The sequence below is a fragment of the Colletotrichum graminicola genome, assembly GCF_000149035.1.
Source record: "Colletotrichum graminicola M1.001 genomic scaffold supercont1.1, whole genome shotgun sequence".
Taxonomy (NCBI): domain Eukaryota; kingdom Fungi; phylum Ascomycota; class Sordariomycetes; order Glomerellales; family Glomerellaceae; genus Colletotrichum; species Colletotrichum graminicola.
The window spans coordinates 935,755-951,308 of NW_007361005.1; the positions used below are offsets into that span (position 1 = coordinate 935,755).

Genomic DNA, 15,554 nt, shown 5'->3' on the forward strand with positions numbered 1-15,554 from the left:
TCATGCCTTCTTTACCTTGCTCTTCTTTGGCATACGCGCCAGCCAGTATATCAGGACTATCATGCATATATTAAAGATTGTGTACACCCACAGGAAGCCAAAGTCCCTCCAACGATTACCGAATTTGACTCCGATACCGCTCAGGAAGGCATTGGTAGTGGCCAGGGCGCAGTACTGACAGTTGGCACCATTGCCTGCGTTTGGGTCTGATAGATAGCCTCCAGCGACGGAGATGTAATCAGACAAGTATTGCCCGCAAGTCTGGTTACTTGGAGCGGTGAGGACGACGTATTCGTTTGCAGCACAATGTACTGCAGCGTTGGCTAAGGATGTGCCCAGGAAGCCTTCCACAACATATGTGAGTGGGTTTACCCGGTACATGAAGGTCCAGAATCTCGGGAGATCCCTTGGACCAGCAATGATACTAGCCGACGTCAGCCATGTCGCCCGGTTTTCGGGTTCGACAACGAGACTTACCCGCAGAACAAGAACATCATGATTGCGAAGAGATTGACAAGGCCGCCAGCAATTTCAACGCTCGGCAGACCGGCGATTAGCATTTGGGCGAAAGTACCGGCGAAGATGAAGAACATCCAAACATGGAGGACCATGGCAATGCCACGGGAACCGACATCATTCATGGGATACGCGTTCCGGTACAACCCAATCGGGTAGTACCAGCAGATGAAGCTGAAAACTGCGATGACCTGAGTTGATGTCAGCCGCGATCGCTTCCACCACTGGCAAAGGGACACTCACCGAGTTCCAGGCCATCTCCACGATGATGTTGGCGAACAGGAACGCCGTCCACGAATATGCCTTCGAAGGTCTCTCGCGGGCCTCGTACATGGTGCGTTGAGACACGAAAACGGGCATCAACTGTTGCCCAATCTGGCCGAACATGGTTATAAAGATAAAAACACCAAAAGCCTGGTTCTGCAGGCCACGTTGGGTGTTCTTGGCATTCAAAAAGGAGAAACCAATAAACAATGCCTGTTTTCGGTCAGCCGAGCCCCAAAATGGAGGACACTTGGGGGGGGGGGGGGGGGGGTGTTGACTCACCACGCCAACAGACAGGGTCGCCTTGGAGTAGATGTATGAAGGGCTGCGCCAGTATTGTTGAAACACGCGTGTCGTTACCTCTTCAAACTGAGTTATATAATCGGCAGCGAACTCCTTGTAACTGGATGGATCTGGTTTGATGGCCGGTGCAGACTCAGCCGAGGTGCCTGCGATCAGTCTGGCCAACTCATCCTGGACCGACTGATACTCGGGCGTCTGACGCCAAACGGCGGGCCAGTCGATGTCCGTATGGGCTCCGGGAGCCGCACCAATGACCTCCAGCATATACTCCGCAGGGTTGGCCCCAGGCGGACAATCAGGACCTCCATTGCGGACGAAATAGTCAACCAAGGTTTGTGAATTCCTACCGATTTCGCCAAAATACACCGTGCGACCTCCACGGGCGAGAAGAAGGAGTCGGTCGAACCGCTGAAATAACATTGCCGAGGGCTGATGGATGGTGCACAAGATGGCCTGGCCGCTCTTGGTCAGCTTTTCCATAAGGTCGCAGATGGACCATGACGTCTGGCTGTCGAGGCCAGAAGTAGGCTCGTCGAGAAACAGCAAGAGCTGAGGACGAGCCGCGAGCTCTACACCAATGGTAAGTCTCTTCCTTTGCTCAACATTCAAACCTTCGCCCGGGACGCCAATAACGGCATCTGAATATTCCCCCATCTCTAAGAGGTGGATCACAGTATCCACATACTCGAGCTTTTCCTTTCTAGTATAATGCGCCGGCTGCCGAAGCATAGCGCTGAAGTTGAGCGCCTCACGAACGGTCGAGGTGTGAAGGTGGAGATCTTGTTGCTGGGCATACCCCGTTTTGCGCTGGAAGGACTCGTCGCGGGGCTGTCCATTCACAAGCATCTCGCCGGATATGACTCCCATTGTCACACGTGTGGCGAGAACATCCAACAAGGTTGTCTTGCCCGCTCCGGAAACACCCTGTTTCGCGTGAGCAAAACTCTTTCCAAATTTGTATAGTACTCCTGACTTACCATAAGTGCAGTGAGAGTGCCAGGCTTGACCCAGCCACTCACCTCATCCAAGATACGCCGAGGCTCGCCCTTGATCTTGATGTCATAACAGACATCTTTCCAGTGAAAGACGGACGCCTGCTCCTCTATACCGCTACTATTCCCATTGTTGTCGCTACTTGTCTGCTGAGGATTGCTGGCAGAATCACTCTCGACATCGCCAGTCCATTGCTTGCGAAATCGTCTCATAGCTTTGCGGCTGAAGACCAAGACCTCGCCCTTCGATCGCTCGGATGAGATATACTCTGTAGCACATAAATGCAGTACCATGAAGAACATCATCCAAGCGATCAGGATACCGAAGTTTCTCCATCGGTGCGAATTCTCAAAGCTGTATAATGTAAGAAGATAATCTGTACCCCGAACGAAGTCTTGACCAAGGACAGATGCGGGTGAGGAGCAGGCTCGCTCATTCGAGGCCACCGAGTTATAGTTCGGACCCTGGGGGATAAAAGTCGAGCACGGGAAGTCTCGCCCAACAAACTCGTTCACCAGAACACTCTCAAGCCCATAATAGGCCGGGTTTATCCACCTGATCCAAGCAAGCCAAACCTGCATGTACTGCGGTGGGAGTGCAAAGCCCGCGTAGAGTGATATCATGAAGAGGATGAGCGAGCCTGGGGCCAGTGCCTGAGTGATAGACCTTGCAGCTGATCCAATCAGCCGGAACATCATTGACATGACCAATACCATTGTGAACGAGATGAGCAGAAAGAAAAAGAACGGTCCGGGTTCTCGCCGAAGATTGCCCATAAAGTAATAGATCGTATTGATAAATATGGCGTTGACGATCTTGTAGGGCATATCCACTATCATGGAAGAGAGGGCCTCGGCGCTAGGATGGTACAAGGCGTACCGGGAGTGCTTCTCGACTATTTTACGCTTGGAATATAATAGCATGATCTCCAGAATACTCCCAAAGGCGTTGGTGAGGATGATAAAGAAGAGCAGGATAGCACGGCGATTCATGCTTGACGTGCCTGGAGGCAGATTGTAGAAGATACTGCTGGTGATTAAGGCCTGAGAGACGTTCGTCATGATCATGGACACTGGGATACTAGGGTCGCCTTTAAGCATCACCCAGTTACGCCACAGGGTTAGACGCATCTGTTCCATGTATGAGAGCGTAAAGGGAGACCTCGCGCGCTGGAACTTGGACTGGTCAATCCTCCGGGATTCGAGAAACTTCTCGTGGTGCTCTCCGTGGAACGGATGGCGATGGAGATAATCGTCGACGTCTTCCATAAGACGCGCGCGGTATTCGCTCGCCTTCCACGCCTGAGCAAATTCTTCCGGACTTCTCGGCGTCCTGCCCTCCCATCCGGGTCGGATGACGCGCTCTTTATGGCTGGTCATCGAGGTCAGAAAGTCGGCTGTTGTCTGCTGCTCAGGGCAGACGAATCCTAGCTCTTCAAAGTACGCCTTTGCATCACTGGTTTTGCCGAAGAAAATCTGCCTGCCTTTGTACAGGACCAGAACTTTGTCAAAGATCTTGCCCATGTTAGTTTCAGGACCTCGGGACTCTGGGCGTGTTGATAGGATCATTTACATCGTATGCGCCCTGGGAAGCTTGGTAGATAGCGACGCATGAGGTCGAGCCCATGATGTCGGCCTGCGTCCGTAATGTTCGGCAGAACTCGAGGGCGTTGGCGCTGTCGAGGCCCCTCGTGCTGTTGTCCCAACACTGCAACGGCGAGTTACTCAACGCGGCCTCCGCGATAGTGACTCTCTTTCTCTCGCCACCGCTCACACCGCGGACAAAGTCATCGCCAACACGCGTGTTTTTTGTGTGAGATATGCCGAATATGGCCATGATCACATCTCGGATATGCTCGGCGTACTCTCGTTTCGACAAGCCCTCTGGGATGTTCTTGGGGCACCGGGCGCGCGCGGCAAAATACAAGGTGTCCCCCACGCTCAATTGCGGGAAGTGGTCATCAACTTCAGCCGTGTAGATCGCCTCGCCCCTGAACGCCGTGCGCATGGCCTTCGGGTGAATGCCCTGGTAATTGATCGTTGCGTCGTCGTCGATGTAGAAGCCATGCGTGTCGCCGGCCACCGTCTTTAGAAATGTCGAACATCCGGAGCCAGGTGGACCTAGCACAGCCAGCAGCTCGCCGCTGTGAACGACACCCTCTATATCGTGAAGGATGTCAATCCGCTGGTCTCTTCTTCCCAGAAGCTTCTTTACCACGGTTGAGAGCCCAAAGAAGACGTTGCTCACGCTTTTCTGGTAATCGGTGGATGAGCCATAACCGAAAATGCTGAGGTTCTTGAATGCGATGCCAGTCGTCCTGGGGGGGTTGCCTTCGGAAGTATCGGTACGAATGTTATAAAAAGCCCTCACCCACTCACTGGCGTCGAATACATCGCTGTTGGGATCCAATGGGCCTCCGGCAGCCACTGGAAACAAGGCGTCGGGGGCAGGGAGGGATTGCGTAGTGAAACTGCGGGCGAGCTGCGAGACCTCATCGTTCATTATTGGTGCTGTCTGAGCAGCATCTTCATGCTTCTTGCATGTGCATACTGTTGCCGTCTAATCCTTTGATCTGGTATCTGGACGGTGGCGGCGGGTGATGGTAAGAACTTAAGAGAGATGAAAGCAACGTCAATATCGACTTTTTCTAGCTCCTAGCTATGACCAAACCACGGTTTTCTAGAAAGCGCTTGGACTTGACGAGTGTGCGCAAGAATAGCTTCGCTTCTCGCCTGTCTGCCACTAGGCAACACAGGGAGGGCTATCGAATAACTATACGTTTCTCTTACCCACTGTCTCGTCCAAATAAACAGCCGAGGACTTTACGTATCAAAATTCTAAAAAAAATTGGCTTGGGCAATCGCATCGCCTTGAGTCATAGGAAGTTACTAGATGGATTCCATTCGCAGAGGTCTGTGCTGCTGTCTGGCAAATCACCAGGCCCCATGATCACTATTGTCATACCACATGGCCGCTTTGATGGTTGCTTGGACAAAGAACAACATCAGGTATCAGGAACGGACGAACGGCGGGGGTCATGGCTGCAAAATGAAGAAAGTTAGAATAATCGTATGCGCAACCCTGAAACGCATGGGTTCTATTCGGCGTTCTCAGGATCCTTCACCGAGCGGTCTACGGTCTCCCTCCGGTCGGCGCGTCCATGGAGATCTGCGTCACTGGTCATATGGGCTCCCTCATCATTTAACTTACATCTGATTGAAGATCTGGAAGTCAGAAGGAAATTGGTCTAGATTACTCAAGTTCATGAGATGTTGAATTCCTGCGAGAAGACATGTCAATGCCCCGCGTTTATTGGTCTTTCCAACCCTTCCTCTTCCTCTGATTCATTACCCAGGGGCTTTAGTCAGCATTCTGTTACGCTAAAACCTCTTGCTCACGCAAAGGGCGAAAAAAGGGGGGTTGCAGTGAGAAAAGGGGGGTTGCACCCTATATCACGAATAGTATGACGTTTACGTGCGTTGTATAGTATAGTCAACTCTTTATTTCTTAAAGCAACAGCAGCCACAGCGTCGAATAACAAAAAGAGCCATATAAATCAATAGCCCTGAATTAGGACTACATAACGGTACCTTACTTCTATACTGCCGGGCCAGTTGGCGGATAGACGGTACGGCAAGGGGCTTGCCAGCCCGGTTGAATTGAGCCCGTTGCTAGGCGGCAAATACCACTTCAGCAGCCTTCTTGGCAGCAGTCATGTTCTTATCACATTGGCGGGGCATGATGAATAAGTTCAAGTGGGGTAGTTGGTTTAGTTACTCTTGATATCTGTCGATAATGTGTCCAAATGATTGATTGTTTTGGTGAGAATATAACGAGAAGTAGGACAGTGAGGGGATAGGCTGCAACCCCCCTTTTTTCTCCCCCTCCGTGAGAAGGGGCCTTCAACAAATAGACTCTCGTAGGCGTCATCTTCCCTATTACGAATGCGAGAAAACAAAAAGCAACGGTTGACGAAATATTTGCAGTGCTTATTATTTATATCTATACAATGCTGTGCTATATCATCCGAATTATTGTCTTGGAAAGTAAGCTGAGTAAATCACCACGTGAATGGCTTATCAAAGTCAGCATCCATTTAGAGAAATTGTCAGTTCTATACGATTCCTGTATCACCCAGTTCTCACAGCAGGGGATCTTCTTTGAGTACCTGAGCATACGCTCTTTCTATCAAATTTACCCGTTCAGGACTCCTTGGTTGAAGATCAAACTCGAAGGCTTTTGGCTGAACGTTAAACCCTTCAACAAAATCGTATAACGGAGGTACGATGTCTTCACCTTTGCCATCTTTGGCTCTGGAAATGTTGCAACCCCAAGCAAGCATTGCAATCTTGAGATTCAGACTCCGTTCAGCGATGTTGATGCCTTGGCAAATCCTACGACCGTGGCCAAAAGCAGAAAACTGCTGCAGGTTGGGATAAACACCGAGAGGTTCCTTGTACGTAGGGTACTTGGGATCCAGCCAGCGGTCAGGGTTGAAGAGTTCAGGCTCTGGGTACTGCTCTGGATCCCGCTGGATCGCCCACTGCACGGCGTGCACGATCGTGCCCTTCTTCAAGAAATACCCCTGATACGTGTCGTCCTCTGTAAGCCGATGTGGGAAACCCCCGGCCGTGATGGGATAGTATCGCAGTGTCTCCTTAACGCATGCTCTGACTAGTGGAAGTTGCGATATATCGCTGAAAGTAGGCAGTCTGTCAGCTCCGACTACGGGATCGACCTCCCTCTGAAGCTTTTCAAACCATCCCGGGTTGCGCACCATGCAGAGTATAAACGCCGCAAGCGCTGACCCGGAAGTTGTTGCTGCTGCTTGGAAGACCGACCCTAGCATCCAATTCGCCTCGCGTCGCGTCAGTCCCCACTGCTCTTTGGTATCTTTCCAAGTCCTCGCCCAAGACGGTGATTTACTTCGGTCGATGAGATCGTGGAAAAAGTCTTCGTCGCGGCGTCTCCGGGCTCTAAGATACTTCTTCCAAGGGGCAAGCCACTCTGGCAGATACATAAGAGACGGGAATAGATCAACCAAGTATGCTCCCGGCGAGCCCACACGTTCGAGTTCGTGGACAATGTCGAGAATCATCTTAGCGTCACTGTCATGCCCGGTCTCGAGGCGTAGACCGTAGATGATTCGCAAGCCTATTCCAACACTGAAGCGCTCAAATAGAGATTCGTAGTCTTCCGGATTCCGAATGAGATCTCGCAGCAACCTTACTGCCTCGATACTTTGTTCAGGCTCATACAACGGTGCGACAGGCGACATGGTGACCTGGTGAAGGAACCTGCGATAGTTCCGCCATCTCTCATCGTACGGGAGCAGCAAGAGCATGTGGTCATCAGTCAGGAGATGAGACGAAGCCGGCGCATAATGTCGGTCACTATACAGATTGCCGCGCTGGCGTAAGAGGTCGTTGGCGATAGTTTCAGTACCGAGGAGGACGTGCTCTTGGCCCGGCAGAGAAAGGCGGACGATTGGGCCATGCTGCTTGATAAGCTTGTGGAATGCGAGCCAAGAATGTGCCGGTGGGATTGAGAGTAGATTTCCGATAAGGGGTTTGGGTTTAGGACCTGGCGGAAGGGTAGTCCCCGGTGGAAGATGCGGTCGCTTAGGACGTAGGACGGCGTAGACGAGGGCGAGAAGGATCGCCGCCCCAGCCGCCAGATACGGGTTGACGACACTTCGAAAGGGGAACATTGCCTAGTGGGGCAGACGTGTCGATAATGGCGGCGAAGGGTCTAGGACATGTAGACACAATGTCATGATCGATGTATTTGTTGCGATGTTGACTATCGCCTGGATATCGGCGGTATGGATTAACGCCAAACGGCCGGAATAACTACGGCTGATTCGCCGTGGATCCACCGGATTTGTAGGGATATTACGCAGTGGATTTGCCGCGTAATCCCATAATAGTTTCTTTTCCTTTACGTATAATTTAGAACTAGTATTTACCCCTATTATTTATTACTGCCTATTAATACGTATAGTTAACTATTAAATAGTAGGGATTATAATAGTTAATTAATTAATTATATGTTATGTTATGTATATCTCTAGTAAAATCCTATAGGAACAGGGAAATCCCCCTATTTCTTAGTTAGGAAATCCTATGCTAATTCTAGCTATCTAATTAGTAAAATCACCTAGAAAGTAAGGTAATTTTACTGCCTATTCCCTAATAATTTACTATAAGGTAACTGTGTATTTACTAGTTAATTTATATGTAATTATGCTATATTTAACACACCCCCTTAGCGCTAGTAACGCGGTTAATTACTGTAGAGCCTGCGCTAAATATCCTCTATATATAGCCTATTTATTAATTATTCTTTAATATCCTATACGTTTTCCTCCTCTATCTAGCAGTAAAGCTTTACTTTATTATTAGCTAATTCTTACTATTAATTTACTTTAAGGCGTATATATTAGTTACTTATATTTAATTAAGCTATAAATATAGTAAATTATAGCGCGCTAAGCGCCTTTATTAATCTATTAGCTATTAATTTAGTAGACTTCTTATATTTAATAGTAATCTAATTTACTACTACTTCTTACTACAGCTAGTAGTTATAAATATCTATATGCTATAGCCTTATCTATAGTTAAATAAGCTTTTTAGTAATAAGCCTAATAGTTTAGGTATTATTATAGCTAACGTAAATAGTTAGTAGCTGTTTAGTAGCTACTTGCTTATTAAGTAATAATTTAGTTCCTAGTTAATTTAATAGTTAAATACCTAGTGTAGTAATTAATCTACTAGTAAAAAGCGCCTCTTTTATAGCAGATAATAACGCTAGTAGTTTAGCCTTAGTAGTTAACGTTATTATAGTATCTTATTTATTTACTTACTAGGAGATAAGCCCTCTAAATAGCTTTAAAATATACGCCTATAAGCTATAATAATTTAGTAAGTTATTAGTAAATAAGGCGTCTAATATAACCTCTAATATATTGTCCTTACTGCCTAGTGCTGCTTTATATTTAAGGTAAAAGTGCTATATTTAATAGAGATATCTAAGCATATAATTTATAGCCTTTTAGTAATCTAGATTTAGATTATAGTTAATATAGGTAAGCTAGCTAGCTATAAAAGTAATATCTAGCTAAGTTATTACTACTATATAAAGGATTATTTTTACTTTTTTTTAATATTTATTAACCTTTTATAATAAGGCTATATATTTACTAAGTAGTAGCTTAGTTTTTATTATAAGTAATAATTTATTATATTTATATTTATTATTTATTAGGAGTAGTTTAGTTATTTTATTATAATATACTACTTATAAGAGCTAGAGATAATAGCTACTTTAGTTATAAATTACCTTAAGGCTAAGGAACTATTATAGCAGGCCTCTACCTTTAAGGTAGTATTATTACTAAAAGGCTACTATCTTATTACTTACTTACGCTTTATCTATATAGTAATAAGCTAATATATAGTTATTAATATAAAAAAAGAATATAATATAATTCTTCTTCTAATAGTAATTCTTACTAGGTACTTAGTAAAAGCCTTATATAGTAAGCCCCTCTTTAAGGTGCCTTTACTATAGTAAAGGTAATTATTAAAGCCTATATAGCGCTTTTAATAGCTAGAAGATCTAGCTAGTAATTTAGTAGCCTAGAGGTATCTTTATAAATACTACCTTATTAATAGTAGTATAAATAAATATATTAACTATATTATATTAAAGTAATTCTAGATTAAAATAAGTAGCTATTACTATAAGTATTTTAAATAACATACTTACTAATATAGCTATATAGGTATCTTATAGATCTTTTACTTATTAGTTACTATAAATAATAAGTCTTACTTTAAATTTAGTTAATTAACTATATTTATTAAGCTTATAGGTATATACCTAGTAGTAGCTAAGGATTTAATACCTTTTAGCTACTACTTATAGCACTATTACTTAAGATTTTAATATTTTATACCTATATAAGTATACTTTTTTAGTGTCTTTAAATTACTTTTTATATAGGTAGAATTTTAACTGCCTGTAAATTAGTAGAGGGTGTAGTGACTTCTAATATATACCTATTAGCCTATAAAGTCTAGTAACTCCTTTATTACATACTAGTAATCTGCTAGTAACGTCTTTATAACTATTAGGCCTATTAGGTATTATATAGTTAATTAAGTAGCCTTAGGCGCGCTTTAGCTAAAGGTAGTAATCTTTACTTATTAGTTAACTTTATAATATACTAGACTACGTTATTACCTATAAGCTGCCTTACGCGCGGTCTATAATCTTTTGCTATAAAGTAAGCCCTATAAGGAAAGCTGCCTTAAATAAAGTCCTTAGTGTAATCTAACTACCTATATGTGTAGCAGAATATCCTTTTATAACGCCTTTAAACAAGGTTGCCTCTAGCTAGAGATTACCTAATAGGCTAGCTATAGTTACTTAGGAATTTAACACCTTTTTACGCTTAGTAACGTCTTATAAATTAATTATATAGGGATAAGATAAGGTATAGGGGATTACTATTTTTATTATTTTAAAACTATTAGTTCCTAGTAAGTTACTAGCTTATAGGCTATTAGCTATTAATAACTTATTTAAACTATTATTAGCTCTAATTATAGTTAGTAAGTTACTAGCTTATAGGCTATTAGCTATTAATAAATTAATTAATAGGCTATTAGCTATTAATTTAGGTATTTACTTATTAATTACCTTACTATTAGTAAGTATTTAGCTATTAGCTATTAGATTAATTAATTTAGAACTATTAGTTCCTATTTTACTACCCCCTACGTTAATATCTATAAAGGCTATAAAAAAGGCGCTTAGTGGTAATAGTAGTAAAGTAAGGAGAAGTATAAATTTTGCCTGCTTATATAGATATTCTAGTGTGTTACCTAATTATAGAGCGCCTAGTAGAGTAATATTAGTGTGTTTAATTACTTTATTTATTTCTTTATTAGCTTCTTTATATATTAAGGATTAATTACTAGCTACTATTAGCTTATTAATTTATTATTAAATTACTATAAGATTAGCTTTATAGAGCTTATTAAGTAGTCTGTCTATTAACCTATTAAAGGTTTGTTTTTTATTAAATATTACGTTACGTATAGTAAAGACCTTATTTTACACTAGATACTAGATATAATATAAATTACTAGATATATATCTAATAAGAAATCTAATCTATATATAGGCAGTTAGCTTTTACTAATAATTTTATAATAGTTATATATCTATAGTTAAAGTGTACGCTTAGTAGCTATAGGCTTATAAATATAAAAAATCTAGCTTTACTATTAGTAAAGGCTTAGCGTGCTTATTAAGTATAAAATATAAGTAAAATAATTAATATAGGGATTTCTACCCCTAAGCTACTAATAGTATTTAATTATAAAGGTATATAGCTATAGTTATAGTTTTAGGCTATAGGACTTTAGGTAATTTTATATTAATCTATATATATTACGCCTTAAGTTTAATAATTATAGTAATTTACTTAGCACTACTATTTTAAGCCTAAGTATTTACTACTAACAGCTTAATAAAGATTTTATAAATAAAAAGTATATCTATAAGTTACTTAAGGCGTAGGATTTCTTAGTTAGCCTTAATAACTATTAGCGTAATTAAATATTTAGTTTTTAGTATTATAAGGAAGCCCCTTATTATTAAGTTAATAGTATCTTAGTAGTAGCTATATAAGTAGAAATCCTATATAAGGCCTATTACCTAATCTAAGATTATTATTACTAAGTAGTATCCTATATAGCCTTATTTAAGATTATAAAAGTCTAGCGCTAGGTAATTACCTAGTGCTATATTTATAATAGATTTATAAGGTTAGTAGTAAATCTACTATTTTATTTTACTAAGACTATATAAATTATAGTCTTATATTATTATAGCGTTAACTTAGGTTAGACGTACTTTATATATAGTATTTATAATCCTTTATAAAGCCTTAGCACCTAGGTAGCTAAGACGCTTATACTATATTATTATATTACTATAAAGTAGTTATTACTACGTTAACGTTATATATTTATTTCTTACTTATAGGGTTAGTAGTAAATTATTAGTAAAGTGTATAGTAAAAGCGCTTTTACTCTCTTAGCTATAGCTATATTACTTATAATATTTAAGCAGTTATTAGTTAGCTTATTCCTTAATATAGCCTATAAGGCTATAATTTACACGCCTTAGGTAATTATTACTTAGGCTTATATCCTACTATATACCTTACTAGCGTAGCCTTATAAAGGAAATAAGTAATATAGTAAATATACTATAATATATTACGTTATATATATAGAGCTTTATTAGTAAGCTATTAGCGCCCTTTAAAGTAATCTTTATAGTACTATATCCTTTAATTATAACTTAGGTTATACTAGCCTAGATATAGTTACTAATTAGGGCTACTACTAACGTAATAAACTATAATATATAGTTAAATATATAGTTAGTAGTACCTAAATTAAGTAAGGCTAAATTACCTAGCTTATAGCCTTATAAAGTAGTATAAAAGGCTACTTTTATATAGTATCTACTATATAGTTAATATAACTTAGCCTTAATTTATTACACTTATTTAGTAAGATTAGGATTACTTATAATATACTTATTAATTTATTCCTAATATTACGTATTTACTTACTAATTATTAGGCTTTTATAATTTATTTATAAAGTAATAAAGCTATAATAAATAAGGAGTAAAGTATATAAGGCACTTTACCTTTTTACTTATACTTTATTAATAGTAATACCTTTTATTATTAAATTTACTATCTTTTGCTACGCTATTAGCGTACGTTAGACTATTATTATTATTACCTTTAGTTAGGCTAAATACGCTACAGCCTACTTAGCTATAATATAGTAAGTTATTAGTAAGGGCTTTAACCCTCTCTAGCGCTATCTTATAAAAAGACTACTAGTTAAGATTATTCTAATTACTTATTATTTTACTAGTTACTATATATAAATCTAGCTAGACGCTAAGTGTACTACTTTATAACGTAGTAATAAGGTTATTAAACTATATTAATAGCCTTTAGTAGTTAGGTAAATTAACCTATACTAATTTACTATAGGCTGCGTTCTATTTATTAAGCTATATAGTAAGATCTTTTTTAGTAGTTAAGGCCTTTTACTAGGCCTTTACTAACACCTTACTATACTTATTATAGGCGTACTTTATGTGTTCTTTTTTACTTATTCTTACTACTATACTAAGCTTATTAAGCTATTTAGCTAATAATTTAGTAGATTTATAGCACCTTTCTTAAAGGTCTATAGATATAATAGATTTAACTATATTAGCTACGTCTTTAACGTCCTTTTACTAAGTAGTATACTTATATACTTCCTTATAATAGTAGCTTATCTAGCTGTTTAGATATATAAGGTTATAGGGATTAAGATTATCTAGTGTTACTATATGTTTAGATTTATATATAAGCCTATTAGGTATAGCTATAATAGCCTTACTTCTTACTATACGTAGCTATATAGTTACTTACTAGGATATCCTAGCGATTACTATAGCTATAGCGACCTCTTAGTAAGTAGTAAGCTTATCCTTAGTTAAGGCGTATAGATATTACGTTATAAGCAGCTTTATTAGTTTCTTTAGATATATCTTAAGGATTAATTAGTCTGCTACTATAACATCTAGGTTAATATATTTCTAGAGATTATAGCGCTTTACCTTTACTTAGATAGCGTTAAGCTATATAAACTAATTACTATATAATTATAGGATAGTTACCTTATTATTATTATTCTTATTAATTATTATAATAATATTTATTTAGTAAATAGGTATATTAGTTATTATAGACGTATATATTAGACTATTAATTATTAAATAGTAGGGATTATAATAGTTAATTAATTAATTATATATTATATTATATATATCTTTAGTAAAATCCTATAGGAATAAGGAAATCCTCTTTATTTCTTAGTTAGGAAATCCTAGAGAAATCCTAGCTATATAATTAGTGAAATCACTGTTAGCACAACAGGTAAGCTAGTCTCTTAGATAAAGAATTCTAGCTTAGGAGAATATAAGAGAGTATATCTCTTATATAAAGATATATCCTATAGAAGCAAGAATATAGGATAAAAGGGAGATATAAATACTTATACCTAGGGTAGATAAATAGAGGATATAAGGATATATAGTTAAAAGAGAGTATAGTAGTTAGATTATTAACTATTTGCTTGCTTAGAGAGAGAAGGAAAGGAAACTAGAAACAGGAAGAATTCCAGCCCTTATATAGACCTATACAGCTTACTAGAATATTCCATACTTACGTAAGCTGCTTATAAATCAACCCTTAGTTGCGTAATATAATAACCTTAAGTAAATAACCCTAACTTAAAACAATAACCTTATAGGAACAACAGAGGTAGAAGGTAGGATCTAGAGAGATCTTAGACATTCTAGTACCTTCTCCAATCTTCAGTTGATTACGTAATCAGACATGCTTACGTAATCAATATATATATTAATCTACTAAGTAAGTAGATTATAAATATATATATCTTATATATATATAACCTCTATAATAGAGGAAATATAAGATCAAGAAGTATAAGAATACTTAGAGATATTCCTACTTCTAATATATAGTAATATATATAGTAGTTCTATATATATTACTTAATATCTATAGTTATCTTTAGCTAGTAATATTACTCCTTAATAATCTTATTTATTTTATTCCTTTTAAGGTATATAAGTAACTTTTAGTTATAAGCTTTTTAGATTATATAAGTATATAGGTTATCTTTAGAGGGCACTACTAGGCGCTTATCTATAGTTAATAGGCTACTATTAGTTAGTTTTTATTATTTTTACCCTTATTAGACTAGATCTTAAGAAGCTAATAAGGAGGGTATAGTAGCCTCTTAGTTTAGTTATAGGATTTATTCTACTAGTAGGTACCTTTAGAGGTTATCTTTAGGCGTTAGTATACCTACTATAATTACTTTAGGGGTAGTTCCCTTAGTTATAGTAGTAGTCTTTAATAACTACTATAACTATATAGTAATTTCTAGTGTAAGCACTAAAAGGGGTAAAAGTACTTATATATAACTAGCTTCTTTTAGAGCCTTTTATATAGTAAGATTTTTTTTTTTAAAAAAAAGGTGTTTACTAAGACGTTTTTTTTTTTTAAGTTTATAGCTAATTTAAAAATTAGAGTCTACTATTAATCCTAACTATTAGGCTTAATAACTATTTAGGAAGTATTTTATTATAAAATATAAAAGTAACTAATAGTTAGTAATAACTTTAAAACGCTATTAGTCGCTAGTAAGCTTAGCTTACTATTCTTATAGAATAAAGATAATAATAAAAAGTTCTTTATTAAAATAGAATAGTTATTTTATACGACGTATAGTCGTGAAGTAAAAGTAACTGAGTACTAAATACTATCTTCCTACTATTAGAGATTATACTAG

General features: G+C 38.8%; 2 protein-coding genes across 2 annotated transcripts; both read right to left on the minus strand.

Moving 5' to 3' along the window:
• Window positions 1–4,578, minus strand: GLRG_00247 (ABC-2 type transporter; the record flags this gene model as incomplete). Its single annotated transcript, XM_008090932.1, has 6 exons — window positions 1–424; window positions 478–707; window positions 760–993; window positions 1,063–2,007; window positions 2,061–3,590; window positions 3,649–4,578. 6 exons carry the CDS (start codon window positions 4,576–4,578, stop codon window positions 1–3), a joined length of 4,293 nt encoding a protein of 1,430 aa, XP_008089123.1.
• Window positions 4,579–6,217: 1,639 nt separating this feature from the next.
• GLRG_00248 (cytochrome P450) lies at window positions 6,218–7,786 on the minus strand (the record flags this gene model as incomplete). The annotated part of the gene is made up of 1 exon (XM_008090933.1): window positions 6,218–7,786. The coding sequence occupies one exon, from the start codon at window positions 7,784–7,786 to the stop codon at window positions 6,218–6,220; it is 1,569 nt and encodes a 522-aa protein (XP_008089124.1).
• Between the last annotated feature and the right edge of the window lie 7,768 nt (window positions 7,787–15,554).